This window comes from Hypanus sabinus, chromosome 5, assembly GCF_030144855.1.
Source record: "Hypanus sabinus isolate sHypSab1 chromosome 5, sHypSab1.hap1, whole genome shotgun sequence".
NCBI lineage: Eukaryota > Metazoa > Chordata > Chondrichthyes > Myliobatiformes > Dasyatidae > Hypanus > Hypanus sabinus.
Genome location: NC_082710.1, coordinates 153,777,337 through 153,794,613, shown reverse-complemented (window position 1 = coordinate 153,794,613; position 17,277 = coordinate 153,777,337). Strand labels below are relative to the sequence as shown.

The window sequence follows — 17,277 nt, the reverse complement described above, 5'->3', positions numbered from 1 at the left end:
GGTCGGGCAGCATCCGTTGAAAGTCCTGACGAAGGGTCTCGGCCCGAAACGTTGACTGCTCCTTTCAACGGATGCTGCCCAACCTGCTGAGTTCATCCAGCTTGTTTGTGGCCTCTTTCTGTGCTGTGTGTCTCTACGACTTCACGAACACTGGAGCTAAGCTCAAGCAAGAGTAAATCTCTATAGAAGCCGTGGTGTGAAACCTGACAATAGGGGACGCACTGCTCCATACAGCATTCTCACCTCTACCCTATTGCAAACACAATGGGAAGCCATTACGATTACCACTAGGCCAGTGACTAATTAGAGAAATTCTATCTAAAGACTTAAGGCAAAGCTATTAATAACCATTTGTGTAAAATTAACTATATTCAATATATTGTTGTCACAGAACGAGACTGGGAAGATAATCTACATCAACACCATTTACGGAAGTGTCCCAAGTACCTCAGTTCACCGGCTGGAGATCGAACTGAAATGCGAGATGGCAGTGAACGAAAGCGTCAGGATGGGATTTATGCTGCAGACCAATCACCTGCTTCGGTTCGGACACTACAACGTATCCTTTAAGCTGTTCCGCTCAATAAACTACGACGACCCAGTGCTGCAATTCCCTTACCAAGTTGAACTGAACGGGACGTTGTTCGTTCAGATGGAGGCCGAGACAACTGACACGGGAGTACAGATCTTCACGGACACCTGCGTGTCCATACCCTCGCTGAACACCAACAAAGTACCATACACCATAATTCAAAACGGGTAATTACTGTTGACTAATATTGTGCAGTTATAACATGGAATTTAGAACAGCGCAGTAGAGGAGCCAAAAAAGGAGAAAAGGAGAACTAAATGATTGTTTCCCTGGATCCGATGCAGCACAGAAAACACGATAAATAACTGTAAAACAATTCTATAAAAAACAGTGTGCAGGACGATGTACAAAGACAACTGTTTTACACACAGACTGACTGTTACATAATGCAGGGCGAAGTGATGAGTATGTAGTTGTGGAGGGGTGGGTTAATGGGTGGAGATTTTAATTGATGACTTGGGGGAAGTTCCTGTTTTTAGAGTAAATGTCCACTAGTGCTTGCAGTTCAAGTTTATGGTCGCCTGATTGTACATTTATACAGCCAGACAAAACAACGTTCCTCCGGACCACGCACAATACACATATCACACACAGCACGTAAAACAAAATATTACATCAAATAAGTTAAGAATATAATTCAAAATGCACATGAAGTGCGGAGCACATGTAAACCGTAAACAGTACAGAGCTTGCTGTCCCAGTGACGGGAGTTCGGTGGGAGGGGAGTATTCATCCTGGGAGAAGGAGCTGTTACCCAGTCTGGCAATCCTAATCCGGAAACTTCACTTTACTTATCTTCACTAGTACTTCCCTAAGCTGGTGTTCTGCCTATATCTTCCTTTCATAACATTATAAACTTCTATTAGCTCTCTTCTTCGTCTCTCATGCTCCAGAAAAATATACCAACCGGAGCTTGTCTGGCCTCTCCTCATACAGCTGAAACTCTTGAATCTGGACCGTTTCCAGGCAAGCCACCGTCTTCTGCACCATCTTCAAATCCTCTTATTCCGTTCTACAGTATAAAGGGACAAGCAGAATCCCACAGAATACACAACACTGGACGTTCTATGCAGCTGCAACATTACGTGCCTATTTATGTATTTTTAATGTACGTAGCGAGACGGACCGCCCTGCAACGATTAAACCCTAATTTAATATAAAAAAATCAAAGAGTGGGAGAAATCCTACGCATCCCGCAGGAAAGACGTACTGACAACGCGAGAATTGAACTAAGTTCTCCGATACCCTAGTCACGTTAACCGCTACGCCTTGATGGCATTTCATTTAAGCGGGGCTCCTTTACCACCCTATCTATTTACATGACTCTTGTTAGTGAATTAAGAACTCGGACTTCAGGGTATCTCCGTTTATCAATACTGTTTACGTCCTGCCATCAACGATATACTTACTCCTTTCGTATCTCTCTTCTGGAATCAATGCTGGGCTGAAGTCTCATGGGATCTGCTGAAGTATTAGTTTTCCATACTCGTACGATTTGTGTTTTAGAAGATCCTGAGGTGGGGGACGCGTAGATGTTGAGATGTTTCACCAGTGGGAGAGTGCCGAGCGAGAGGACACAATTATGCATCGGTGCAAGCGAAAAGCTTCCTTGAGGCAGGATTGTGAATAAAAACATAGAAATATGAATTATGCACATTTTAGCAAGAAAGAACACAATTAGAATTTGAGAAAACAATCGGCAGGGATTGGAGGGATATGGACCCTGTGTAGGTAGATGGGATTATGTGTCATTAGTTAGTTTAATTTATTCAGATAGTGTACAAAGCAGGGGTGATCCCCACGCTCCCGAATGCATCAGAAAGCCGCACAGCTGGGAAGACAGAAGAACCAACGTCAGCGTGCTAAATGAGGCAAAAACAACAAGCATTGAAGCCTACGTCATCAAGTACCAACTAAAATGGAGCGGTCATTGTTCGGATGAAAGACGAACGTCTGCCGAAACAAATCTTCTACTCCCAGCTTAAAGAAAGCAAACGTAAAAGAGGCGGGCAACAGAAGAGATTCAAAGACATCTTAAAAGCCAGCATGAAGAAATGTAACATCGACATCAACAATTGGGAAACCAATGCCAAGGACAGGAAACGCTGGCAAATCATCATCCCAGAAGGAACAGCAACTTTCGAAGCCAACAGATGTGCAGAATTAGAAGAAAAGAGAAGAAAACGAAAAGAAAGGCAGAAATAACCGAAGCTCGAGCATGCGGAAGAACTTTCATTTTTCATTTTTAGAATCTTGTTATTGGTACATAATCTTTTACAGCTATAAAATGATACAAAACTTCAACAAATTTATATATATATATATATATACACAATTAATAAAGCTGAGAAGAAAAAAAGCTGATCGTAATACATGAAAATGAAAAAAAATATATATATAAAGAAAAGGGAAAAAAAGAGAACCCCAATTAATTAAGAAGAAAAAACCCACTGACTACAAAAAAAGGGGAAAAAGCCCATTCGGAATCAACCCCCGGAGCAATATGTCTTACCATCATCTATCTATCTATCTATCTATATATATATATAAAAGTATCATCAACTGCCAATTCATGTATATATGGAATAAGATTGGAAGGAAACCATATAAAATAATTCAAATTAAATGACACACACACAAAATGCTGGTGGAACACAGCAGGCCTGTCAACATCTATAGGGAGAAGCACTGTCGATGTTTCGGGCCGAGACCCTTCGTCAGGACTAACTGAAGAGACAGATACTAAGAGATTTGAAAGTAGTGGGGGAAGGGGAAAATACGAAATGATAGGAGAAGATAATATTTGGCAAAAGAGCCCCATCTTCTCTCCAAATCGAATTGGGGATCGAAAGTTCTACTTCTAGAAGAACTTGAAGAACTTTCAAAGCCAAGATTGGACTCAAAAGCCACTGAGTCCATAAATAGATAAACAGAATGAAGACCATTATCCTTGACCTCGAGGGATAGCCATGAGAAAACGAAACAAATTAATTCAGAACAACAATGTGGGTTGAAGAGCTTGTTCCCATCCTGTATCATTCTATATCCTGATTACCGCAATCTGCATTCTGTATTCTGTACTCTATGCCCTATACTCAATCCAGACTCCCGCCCATGTTCTGAACCAATAGGGACTGACTGAACTAACGGGCCACTCAGATGCCAAACTATCAGAACGGCTGAACAATTGGATGCCAGGTTATCAGAGACACTCAGCAGGTTTGCAGCATCTGCTGAGGGATATGAACAGTTGGCATTTCGGGATGAGCAGTCCAGATGGAGGGTCACGACCTGAACTGTTTACTGTCCATTTCCCTCCACGGGTGCTCCCTGCCCTGCTGAGTGACTCCAGCATTTTGTGCATGGCTCCAGATTCCATTAGCTGCACTCTCTTGTATTACCAGATTATTACAGCCTTACTGGAACACACCAATACCTCACCTGTGTGGTACTAATACTTATCTGGTGAAATAAATATGGTATTTCATATAATATTCCAGATGGTTTTAAACCAGCATGTACTAATTATTGGAGCAAGTACTGATCTTCACAGGGTTTAGTAACAATGAGCACTAGTAGTCAGGTTAATTGACAGACAGGGTCTGTGCATGGTAAGAGAATGGAGTTAGAGTCACACAGTTGTAAAGAGTACAGAGGCCTTTCTGCCCACAATCTTAATGATGGCCCTCATGTTGATCTATCCTAATCATAGTTGTTTGCATTAATTCCCTATCCCTGTGTGCCCTGCTCATTCAAGTACCCATCCAGATGCCTCTTAAACATGGTTACAGTTCCTGCTTCCCCTACCTCCTCTGGTAGCTCATTGCAGACACCATTTGCACTTTATGTGAAACTGCATACCTGTTAATACTTATAGAGTAAACTGCAAAACGGTGAAATAACAGACAGCCTGAGACACACTCAAAGTCTAAGATGCAAAACATTCCCGTCAATGTGACACCAACTGATGAGCTGGTCACTTGGCTGCTGTACCTTTAATAAGAACTTGACTGACTTGATCCTGGTTAATTAAGCCCACAAAACCATAAGACACAGGAGCATTAGTAGGCTATTCAGCCCATTGAGTTGGTTCTGTGATTCCACCATGGCTGATTTATTATTCCACTCAACCGCATTCTCCTGCCTTCTCCCTGTAGCCTATGACACTCTTATTAATTAAGAACCTATCTAACTCTTGGCCACCACAGCCACCTGTGACAAGAAGTTCCACAGATACATTAACCTCTGGCTAAAGAAATTCCTCCTTACCTCTGTTCTAAGTAGACGTCCATCTATTCTGAGGCTGTGCCCTCTGATCCTAGACTCCCCCACTATAGGAAACATCCTCTCCACATCCACTCTATCTAGAAGGCCTTTCAGTACTCGCTATGTTTCAATGAGATTCCTTCTGATTCTTCTAAACTCCAGTGAGTTCAAACATTTCTCATCCATTAATTTCATTTCATTCCCGGAATCATTCCGATCATCCCCCCACCCCCCACCAGATGCTCTCTAATGCACATCATCTGTTAGACAAGGGCTCAAAACTGCTTACAATACTCTAAGTGTGGTCTAACCGATGACTAATAGAGCTAAAGCTTCTGCAATATCTCCATGAGTTTGTATTCCGCCCATCTCAAAATGAATGCTAACCTTGTATTTGGTTCCCTTACTAATGACTCATCCTGCCTCAATCCGTAAGTTAACCTTTAGGCCATCCTGTATGAGGATCTGATTTTTGGATTTCCTTTCCAGCTGGAAAATAGACTACACTTTGATTCCTTGTACCAAAATGCATGACTGTACACTTCCGGACACTCAATTCCACCTGCCACTTCCACACTGTTTCTTTGTTGTCCATTACTACCTCTCCAGCACTATTTTACCGCGTCCGATATTTTCTCATTTTTACTGTTTATATATTTGGGAAAAATCTTTTTTTTGTATTCTAACTACTAATATAAAAGAGGATACCAACATACCAACATCGGGCTTAACCGTATCTTTCCTGTAGTAAGGTGCCTGGAATTGACAGTGGACTCCTGAACAATTCACCTTCTACATTTCTGGTGGTGGTGCCATGTTCTCAGTTTCAGCTCTACCTATCACAGTTATTCCATTATTGTCACCTCAGCATTTCTCTTTGCACTATTTCAGATTTGCACCATTCTGCTGCTTTGTGCCTGTCATTGCATTCACTACTGTATTTTTCATTACTGTATAGTGTGACTGTTTACTATTTTTCTCTGGGGAAAAAAAGACTGTGTATTTTAACTGTGACACTCATTAGACCTCAGTAAGGCTATCTCCCAGTCACCAACACTCCAAAGAATAAAGCGTCCAACCTCTCTCTATAACTTAGTCCCTTAAGGTCCAGGCAGCATCGTCAAAAAGCTCCGTCCTACTCGTTCCAGCTTAATGACATCTTTATTATAAGAGGCCATAAAAATACACCACAATCTGTCCCAGCCCTTCATACTCAAGTATCCTGATTGTAGACCAGGTTGTTTCTTCACCAGCCTGTACTATTTTGAATTTGAATCTGCTCACAGGCTCAACTGGTTATTCAATCCGATGCTACAGAGTCATCGAGTCCTACAGCTTGAGAACCAGCCATTCAGCCGACCTGTTCCAGGCATGCAAAGTACCCATCAAAGCAATTCCCCATTACCAGTGTTTGTCCCATAACCTGATAAACCTTGCCAATCCATGTACCTGCCTGACTTTCCTTTAAACGGTGTTAATGTACCTTTCTCAACCACATCTCCTGCCAGATTGTTTCATATACAGAGTAATCCTTGAGCTATTTCCTATTAAATCTTTCCCCTCTCAGCACTCTGCCAGAAAAGCAAAGAAAGAGGGCAACCCTCACCCAACCACAGCCCCATGGGAACTCAAATCAACATTTAAAACGTGTGGGGCCGTGAGCCTAAACGTGGACTCCCTCTCCTTGTGTTCCAACTGAGCCAACACGGGGCCTCCCCTCCTTGTGTTCCAGCTGGGTCTAACACTGGGCTCCATCTCCTTGTTGTTCCAGTTGCATCCAGGACCTGACATTTAGGCGGCACGAAACCAGTGACACAAGAAAGCAGCGCTTCAGCTTCCACGTGTTCAAGTTCGAGAACTTTCCGCAGGTCTACATCTTCTGCGATCTGGTGCTCTGCCACACCAGCTCGTCGCCCAGCCGCTGTGAGAAGGGCTGCATCCCATCGCGGAGGAAGAGGGCGCTCCAGGCCCACTGGCGGAATGACAAGGCCGCCCATCTCTCGCAGGGTCCCGTGGTCTTCTCCACCAGCCGGCTGGGTGCGTAACTTTGTTCCTCACCCCGTGGGGGCGGGAGGCGCGGGACCGTCCGTTCTTGGATACTTTCCCTGACCCAGAGGCCTCAGAGATTCGAGCGAGGCCACATGAGGGGGCACAAACGGCGCAGGGTGCGAGCGCTGCGGCCGACAGGTGGGTGGGTCTCTGGGGCTCGCCGTCTCCGAGCGGGGGGGAGCCGCTCACAGGGTGCCACGAAGCAACGGGCGGAATTGAGCTAGGTGAGTGAACGGAGAGCGGTGGGAGGGGGCCGGTACTGGGTGTGGAGAGTTTCCGGGTCTAGTTGGAGGGAGTCCTGCAGTAATGAGTGAATCATCTAGGAGTGGTGGGGCAGTTTTGCCAGAGTGATAGGTGACCCACCGAGACTGGTGGGGATGGGGACCTGGGAGTGATAAATCACCCATCCAAGACTGCTGGGAAAGATTACTGAAATCATGCAGCATATAAACAGGCCTTTTGGCCCAAGTGTTCTGTTCATCAGTCTGAAACTGTTCTGTTGGTCTAGGACCCTACGTCTGGCCCATATCCCCCAAATCTTTTGTATCCACATGCCAAATCAAGTGTCCCTTAGTTGTTATTGTACCCCCTCTTCCATTTCTTCTGACAGTTCATCCCACATCCATTTATTGAAAATGACACCGGCAGGTGTCTTATAAATCTTCCCCCTTTCACCTTAAACCTTGCCCCCTAGATCTTGGTTTTTGTTTCCTGGGAAAAAGTGTGTGACATCACTCTATCTATGCCACTCATGATTTTCTTTCACCTCTATGAGGTCACCACTCAGTCTACAATCTGTGGATTAAAGTCCGACCCTGCCCCATCTCTCCCTCAAAGTCAGAGCCTTGAATCTTTGCATCATTCTTTCCAGCTTAATGACATTCTCCCTACAACGGGGTAGTCAAATCTTTGGTCAATCCATAGGTGCTGCCTCACTGAGGTATGACAGAATTGCAATATAACATTCCACTTCTGTCTGAAAGGACATTGTCCCTGTGACTGAGTGTTTCCTCTGGGTGCCTCAGTTTCCTCCGACATCCCAAAGGCCTTACCGTTAGGGTTAGTGAGTTGTGGGCACGCTCCATTGGCACCAGAAGCATGGCGACACGTGGGCTGCCCAGCAAATCCTCGCTCATTTCATTTAATGGAAGCAACGTATTTCTCTGTATATTTCAATGTGCAGGTGACAAACAAAGCTAATCTTTATCGGTAGTCAGTAACCTGCCTGATCAGGCTAATTTGCCCAATGGCATTTTCACTGTCTTTTCTACTTGTGTCACAGCTTTAAGTGCCCTTACACTCCTGTTCTACAGCAATCCCCAGGGCTCAACCATTCTCTGTATTAATTCGTACTCTGGCCTGACTTCTCAATATGCAGCTTAACTGGATTGGATACCATTTGCCATTCCTGGTCCATGTACACAGCTAGTCCAGATTTCCCATAAATTTTGGGAGCTCTCTTCACTGTCAGTGATGCCATCTATCTTAGTGTGACATGCAAACTAACCGTGGCTTGAACTCTCCCATACAAGTTTATACAAATGATCAAAAACAACAGGCCTAACAAAGCACACAGCTCTGGTGGGCAACCCGCTTGGGATGAGTGGGGGAGTTCCTTTGGAAAGGAGATCAATATGTTCTGTATGGCTTGCTCTAAGAAAAATTGGGAGCTAGTCTAGCATTTATCGTGGAACTGGATCGTGAGTGAAGAATGCCCCTTCCCATCATAGGGCAGAAGATATGTACCACCAGGGCAGCATCTGTCCCGACTATTGAACATTCCTCTTTTCTGATAATATGGGCTCTTGACCCCACAATCTCCTTCATTATGACCAGGACTTATTGACTGACTGCATCCAGCATTCTTTATTGTTTATTCTTGTACTAATTAAATCCACAGTTGTAATTAAAGAACCTGCATGAATGACGTGCAAAAAAGTTTCCATCTGTACTTCAGAACATGTGCTAATACAGCGAGTTACGAATTTCATTTAACCATTCACCAATCCAGGGACAGCTGGTGATTATTACCAGAATGGGTCCTGCGGAAATGGGTGACTGGTCTGGGGAGAATGAGTGATGATCGTGGAATGGAACTTCGGTTTGGAGTCACAGAGAAGTACAGCACAGAAACAAACACTTTGGCCCAACCAGTCCATGCTGAAAACCACTGGAACTGCCTACTCCCATTGATCTGTGCTGGGACCGTAGCCCTCCATATCCCTACTATCCATGTACCTATCCAAACTTCTCTTAAACTTTGAAAACCACCTTGCATGCACCACTTGGGCTGAAAGCTCATTCCACACTCTCATGACCCTCTGTGAGAAGAAATTTTCCCTCATGTTCTTCTTAAACTTCTTAATTTTTACCCTTAACCCATGACCCCTGGTTATAGTCCCATCCAACCTCAGTGGAAAAAGTCTGCTTGCATTTACCGTATCTATACCCACTTCATAATTTTATATACCTCTATCAAATCTCCTCTCAGTCTTCTCTGTTCTAAAGAATACAGTCCTAATCTAATCAATTTTTCCTTATAACTTGGGTCCTCCAGACCTGGCCACATATTTTTAAATTTTCCCTGCACTCTTTCAACCTTGTTTACATCTTTCCTGTAAATATGTGAACAAAACTGCACACAATACTCCAAATTACGCCTCATCAACGTCTTATGCAACTTCAGCATAACATCCCATTTTTGTATTCAATACATTGATTTACGAAAGCCAATGTGCCAAACATTTTCTTTACGATCCTATCTATCTCTGACACTACCTTCAAGGAGTTATGTATCGGTATTCCAAGATCCCTTTGATCTACCGTACTCCTCTATGCCTTACCATTCACTGTATAAGACCTACCCTGGATGGTCAACCAATGTGCAAAGCCTTGCACTTGTCTATTAAATTCCATTTGCCATTTGAGGGGGAAGGATGAAGCTGGGAAGTTGATTGGTGAAAGAGTCAGAGACATAGACGAAAGAAAAGGGGGTGGGCGGGGGAGGACCACCAGAGGGAGGTGATGGGTGGGCAAGGAGGTAAAAGGGGAGAGAGGGAAAAGGGGATGGGAAATAGTAAAGGGGGAGAGTGGTGGTGATGGGAGGCATTTCTGGAAGTTTGAGAAATCGACATTCATGCCATTAGGTTGGAGGCTACCCAAACAGAATATAAACTATTGCCCTTCCAACCTAAGTATGGTCTCATCACAACAGTGGAGGAGGCCATGGATGGACATATTAGAATGGGAATGGGAAGTGGAATTAAAATGGGTGGCCACTGGGAGATCCCACTTTTTCTGGCAGACAGAGTGTAGACGTTCTGAGAAGTGGTCTCCCAATCTACATTGGGTCTCACCAATATACAGGAGGCTACACCGGGAGCACCAGACACAGTGTATGACCCCAACAGATTCACAGGGAAAGTGTCATCTCACCTGGAAGGACTGCTTAGGTTCCTGAATGGTAGTGAGGGAGGAGGTGTAGGGGCAGCTGTAGCACTTGTTCTGCTCACAAGAATAAGTTTTACCAACAAGAGTCCATGGAGGGTAAGCCAGTTTCCATGGTGGATTGAGCTGCGTCCATAATCTGCCATTCTGTGTGGTCTTGAACAGAGCATACCAAGCCTATGATTCATCTGTAAATATTGGAAGATATTGATTATGGGCGATGGCCAGTCAGATAAAGGCATTGAGTGAATGATGCTGCAATGCAAGGAATTAGTGAATACTGGGCAGTCAAATTGGGAATAGTGTAAGGGTGTATCAGGAGTAGTAATGCTGTACGACTGGGAATTATGGAAAATACCACGGATTTACTGTGTGGAATATTTATGACCCATTGTCCCCTATCCATACAGAGCCTATCAATCTCTGCTTAAGTACATCCTATGACCTGGCTTCCACTGGCTTCTGTGGTAATGGATTCCATGGGTTCATTATCCACTGTCTGAAGAAATTCTCCCTCATCTCATTATGAAGTAGACACTATTTTATTCTGTGGTTGTTCCCTAGGACTCCAGACTCTCTCATTATTGGAAACATCCTCATCGCATCCACTCTATCCAGGCCTTTTGGTGTCCTGTAGCTTTCAATGCAACACTACCTCCTCCTCCTGAGTTCCACAGTACAGGACCAGAGGCACTGCATACTCCTCATATGTCAAACCTTTCCTTCCTCGACCTTTCTGGTGAACTTCCTCCAGATTCTCTCCAGGGCCAGTAACAACGAAGCCCAAAATTGTTCAGGATATAACAAATGCAGTCTGATCAAAGCATTATAAAGCCTTTGGACCCCATTGCACTACTGGTAATATAACATGGAATTTGAATCCAGCTGACCAGACTATGTATGAATTCCACATTCCCTCCCCTTCTCCTTCTTACTGATTTTTTTTCCCAATTTCTGGACTATTTTGTATTTTTTATTGACGTACAGCACGGAGTAGACATCCAGTGCATGGGGCAATTTATGATGACCAACTAACCTATCAACCGGTATGCCTTTGGAATGTGTCAGGAAACCCAGGCAGTCATGGGGAGGACATACAGGCAGCGGTGGGAATTGAACCTGGGTCACTGGGATTGTGAACCGTGTGCTAACCTCTACACTACCATGCCACCCCAATGGATTATCGCCATTACTTTTGGCAACTTTCTACAATTCCTTGTTTCTCTATTTCCTCCCAAATAGCAGGATTACATTTCCCATTGTCCAACATTCGGGGAAAACCTTGGAAGGTGCAGATGACAGCCAGCGCAGCAGTATCTTCATAATAAGCATATTTACATCCACAGGCTGTAGCTCCTGTGCTCCTTGTCATCTGCCAGTCACATTACTCTTTCCCATTTTAATTTTTCATGGACACATACTTCAACATATTGAATTTAAAATCCTCATCATTATTACTTTATAAACATTCTGGTGCTAGAAACTTGTCTGTGGTAAATTCCACAAATCCATCCTCCACACATTCACTGCTAATCTGGTTTCCCCTGTAGTTACTGCATTGCCTTTGAAATATCTACCTCTAATACCCTGCTTTATAGTGCAACATGGATTATTTATACTGCCTGTGGGCTTTTATGGTATCAGAATGGTGCAGCGGTAGAGCTACCATGTTACACCCCAGGGTGACCAAGGTTCCACACCTGGTGCTTCCGTGTGAAATTTCCACCTTCTCAGTGTGGTATTCATTTGGTTTCCTCCCACATCCCAATTGGCCGGCATGTTAAATGGCCGCTGTAAATTGTCCCTAGCGTGTGGGTGAGTATCTGAGGAGTTGATGGGAATGTGGGGGGAATACAACAGATTAGTGTAAAAGAGTTCTAGATGTTTGGCATGGATTTAATGGGCTGAAGGGCCTGTTTCTATGTTGTAACAACCCATGGCAATCACATTACCAGGATTGTATGTTTTCAATTAGAGAGAGAAATTGGGTAGGCTGGGATTGTATTCCCTGGAGTGTAAGAAGCTGACTGGTGACTTCATAGAGGTTTGTAAAATAATGAGGGGCAAAGTCTAGGTGAAAGGTCGCACTCTTATGCACGGTAAGGTAATCTAAAACTAGAGGGCACTGGTTTAAGATGAAAAGGGAAAGATTTAAAGTGGAGCTGAGTGGAAGTCATTTTGCATGGAGAAAGTGAGGGGTGCACAGAACAATCTGCCAGAAGAAATTGTTGAGGTGGGTACAATAAGACATCTAGATGCAGGTGGGAAAGGTTAAGAGGGATTGGGCCAAATGTAGGCAAACGGGACCAGCTCCTGTAAGCAACTTCGTCAGCATACACAAGTCAGATTGAAAGGGGTGATTCCATGCTGATTCCATATGAAACTCCCAAAAATTCCCAAAAATATTCTCTGTACCTGTAGTCCATCCAAACTGATTCCAGTTCATTTACCAAACCAGGATCTTTCCACTCTGAAATCTTTACCATATTCAAAGCTACATTGATCACATTATTACTAAAAATTAAATATTCTGGCATATTTGTTTCCCAAACTTGATGGCCAGTCCAACCACACCTGTGTAACCATTGGTGAATCATACCCTTCCAATTCCATTCACCCGTCTTGAGTTAATGACACATGTTCATAGGGTGTAGAATTATGGAGATGGGGAAGGAATGTATTGGAATGGACAAGTCAAAGCAACACTTGATGCTTGGGCCCAAAATATATCACAGGGTCACTATGTGTCATGTATAGACAAGGAGAAGGACCATAAGACATAGGAGCAGAATTAGGCCATATGGCCTATTGAGTCTGCGCCACCATTCAACCATGCCTGATCCTTTTATCCCCTCCTCAGCCCCACTGCCTGGCCTTCTTCCCGTAACCTTTGATGCCAAGTCCAATCAAGTCCAATCAAGCTCTGCCTTAAGTACCCCTAATGACCTGGCCTCCACAGCTGGCTGTGATAATAAATTACACTAATTCACCACCCTTTGTCTAAATAAATTTCTCTGCATCTCTGTTTTAAATGGACACCACTCTATCCTGAGGCTGTGCCCTCTTGTTCTAGACTTCCCCACCGTGGGAAACATCCTTTCCACATCAACTCTGTCTAGGCCATTCAACATTCAAAAGGTCTCAATGAGAACCCCCCTCATCCTTCTAAATTCCAGCAAGTACAGACCCAGAGCTATCAAATGTTCTCCATATGATAACCCTTTAATTCCCGGAATCATCCTGGAGAATCTCCTCTGAACCCTCTCCAATGCCAGCACATCTTTTCTTAGATGAGGAACCCAAAACTGTTCAGAATTTTCAAGGTGAGCCCTCACCAGTGCCTTATAAAGCATCAGCATCACATCCCTGCTCTTGTATTCTTGACCTCTTGAAACCAATGCTAATGTTGCATTTGCCGTCCTCATCACCAACTCTCCCTGCAAGTTAACCTTCAGGGTGTTCTGCACAAGGATTCCCAAGTCCCTTTACATCTCAGATTTTTGGATTTTCTCCCCATTTAGAAAATAGTCAACACATTTATTCCTCCTATCAAAGTGCATGACCATGCATTTTCCAACATTGTATTTCATCTGCCACTTTCTTGCTCATTCTCCAAATCTGTCTTAAGTCCTTCTGCATCCTACCTGTTTCCTCAACACTACCTGCCCCTCCACCAACCTTCATATCAGCTGCAAACTTGGCAACAAAGCCATCTATTTCATTATCTAAATCATTTATGTACAAACATACAACATAAAAAATTGTACCAACACCGACCCCTGTGGAACAGCCCTAGTCTCTGGCAGCCAACCAGAAAAGGATCCATTTATTCCCACTCACTATCTCCTAACAATCAACCAATGCTCTAACCATGCCAGTAACTTTCCTGTAATACCATGGGCTCTTAACTTGGTAACAGCCTCATTCATGCGTGTGCCTTCTTAAAGTCCAAATATACAACATCCACTGCATCCCCTTTATCTATCCTACTTGTAATCTCCTCATGAATTCCAACAGGTTCATCAGGCAAGATTTTCCCTGAAGGAAACCATGCTGAGTTTGTCCTATCTTGTCCTGTGTCACCAAGTACTCCATAACCTCATCCTTAAGGACAGATGTTTGTGGACCATCTAAGAAGAACTTATCTTTCCTGAGCACAGAACCTTGTGTATCAGTCACATGGGACAAAATGAACAGATTTTCTCCCTCCTCATATATTGTGACTGTAGTAAGCCTGCATCCCCTGCACTGCCAGTCCTACCCCTGTTCCTATTAGAGGGAAAGTTGAGCCAACCTCCCCCTCACAAAAACACAATGCCTAGTTTGATTTACGTCAGGAAAAATAGTTTGGCCTTTTAAAGTCAAATGTTAAAGTTTTCAACATGGAACTTATTGAGGCAACTCATCAATAAAGACTAAGATCAAGGCAAGTAACAATAAGGATCTGCAATAGGACTAGTCCATGTACTGGGATTATTTACAGGAAAGTTAAACAAATGGAACTAACACCAAACCACAAAAAGAAATGGAGGAGAAGCTAGAATATAGAACAAAGAACAGTACAGTAGAGCACAGTAGCAGACACTTCACCCCAACACATCTGTGTTCAATCGAACTAATTCTATCTGCATGTTCATATCCCTCCTCCCCTGCCTCCTCATATGTCTGTCCAACAGCCACTATCACTTCTACTCCCACCATTCCTCCCTGGCAGTCCATCATAAGTATCTACTGTGCAATTAACTTGCCCCTTCTCCTTTAAACTTCTTCGCCTTTTACCTTAACACTATGCCCTATGATATTTAACATTACCGTTCTAGGAAAGACTCCGATTGTCTGACTGTCCTCAGAAATATTAATTATTCTGTTCATTTATAAGACTGCCAGACCTGAGTCGCAAATCATAACAGTAACTAGCGCAATGACTTTGTACTTCCAGGGACTGATTTTGCCTTTTTACACGCACTTCGCCAACCCAGAATATATCAATAGTTACATCGCGGATTTCAAAGAGGTGTGAAGTTGATGAGAGGGTGTAGCCCACGTTACATAATTTCATGAAATTATACAACACTGAAATGGGCCCTTCAGTCCACAACGTCCATGTTGGCTCTCTATACTGATCCCATTTATTAGAAATGGATCTGTACGTTTCTCAGCCTTGGTGGTTCGAGTGCTTGTTCAGATGAAAAATGTGAGATTCTCTGCCTCCTCCAGGCAAAGTGCTCCACAGTCCAATGACCTCTACACCGTTTCCTCCTAAACATTGACATCCCTGTGATGGAGAAGAATTGCCTAGCATCCACTCTGTTCATGCCCTCATCAGTTTGGACTCCTCCACCATGTCCAACCTTAGCCTCCTCAGCTACAAGAAAACGAAATTCAACCTCCCCACTCTCTTCATAATTGAAATTTCCCACCCTAGGCAACATCCTGATGAATCTGCTCTGCACCTTCCTTTCAGGCGATTTGGATTAAAATGTCCCATATCCCTGGATCGACTGATTTTAGTCACTCATGTCTAAATGTCAATCTTTATCAAAGAACTTAAAACATAGAAGAGTTCAGTGTCTTTAACACACAATATTTGTACCTAGCATTGTCCATATACCTCCATTTCCCACACATTCTTGGGCCTATGTTAAAGTATCTAAATCTCCATATTGTATCTGCTTCTACCATCACCACAGATAATACATTCCAGGCATCAACCACTCTCTTCTATCATACATCTCATTTAAACTTTCCACTCTCTCTTTGAAACTATGCCTGCTAGTATTTGATATTTCAGCCTTGGGGATAAAGATGCATAACTGTCACTGGTTATTTTGCAAAGTATTACTGGAGAGAAACCTAATGTATTTTCACACAAGACTTGACATTTCAAGACAAATCTGCATACATATGCTTACCTAAAACTGCCCTTTCATTTCCATCTCTTATTCTTGTGCAGGACAACGTGATCTGCGCCTCAGTACTGAAAGAAAAGAAGCTGGTTACAGTATGTATATGTTTGGGGCTCTATCTGCTATTTGCCTGAGTTTACTCACTGCTTTGGTTCTTCAGAGAAAATACTACTTGAAGCAAAACTGACTGATTATTGCAATCTCATCTAGGTAAAATAAAACATTTGAGTAAATGGAAGCAAAACATATATTTTCCTTAGTTTTAGGTTGACCGCACACTACGTCCATTTCAAATTTGACCTGTTTTTGTCCTAAAGTTTGCTTGTCAAATGACAAATCTATACGGGGTTCCAGCTAATTTCGATGATGTAAGATGCAAAGTGTGAAAATCATGAGTGTTGTTAATACATTTGTGTCGTGTTGAATTATTCTGATTTTGTTTTTTAGTAGACAATTGGCACTTATCCACCATGACTACTTTGATAATCAATTAATTCAATTCATTATGTAAGGTAATGTACACAAAATGCTGGTGGAACGCAGCAGGCCAGGCAGCATCTATAGGAAGTATTACAGTCGACGTTTCGGGCTGAGACCCTTCATCAGGACCCAAAACGTCGACTGTACTTCTCCCTATAGATGCTGCCTGGCCTGCTGCGTTCCACCAGCATTTTGTGTGTGTTGCTTGAATTTCCAGCATGTGCAGATTTCCTCGTGTTTGCATTATGTAAGGTGTTGCTTTTGTATTCACAATAAAGGGGAAATATTAAAGTAAATCTTAAGTATCTTAGTTGCTAATAAAAGTGATCAGCTGCTTATGAACTTGGTGAAACAATTGGCTTGATTGTCTTAATCTTGAAAGTAATTCCTGGTGTATTCTACTAATTTCAAATAAAGTGTTCCTTCAAAAATGTTCTGTATTTACACTGTAGTTTATTCCAGATAACACCACTTAGCCATATAAGATTATAAATTGGTAAATTGGTTCATTATTACAACATATACTGAGGCTACAGA

At 43.1% G+C, this 17,277-nt stretch overlaps 1 protein-coding gene across 1 annotated transcript in view; it reads left to right on the top strand.

The window, feature by feature from the left end:
• LOC132394474 (IgGFc-binding protein-like) overlaps positions 1–16,847 on the top strand; it is a 32,673-nt gene extending 15,826 nt beyond the window's left edge. Inside the window, exons 6-8 of the mRNA XM_059970677.1 lie at positions 392–759; positions 6,630–6,895; positions 16,308–16,847. Of these exons, the coding sequence (XP_059826660.1) occupies positions 392–759; positions 6,630–6,895; positions 16,308–16,447 (774 nt within the window). The 3' untranslated portion in view covers positions 16,448–16,847. The remainder of the gene's footprint in view (positions 1–391; positions 760–6,629; positions 6,896–16,307) is intronic.
• The last annotated feature ends 430 nt before the right edge of the window (positions 16,848–17,277 follow it).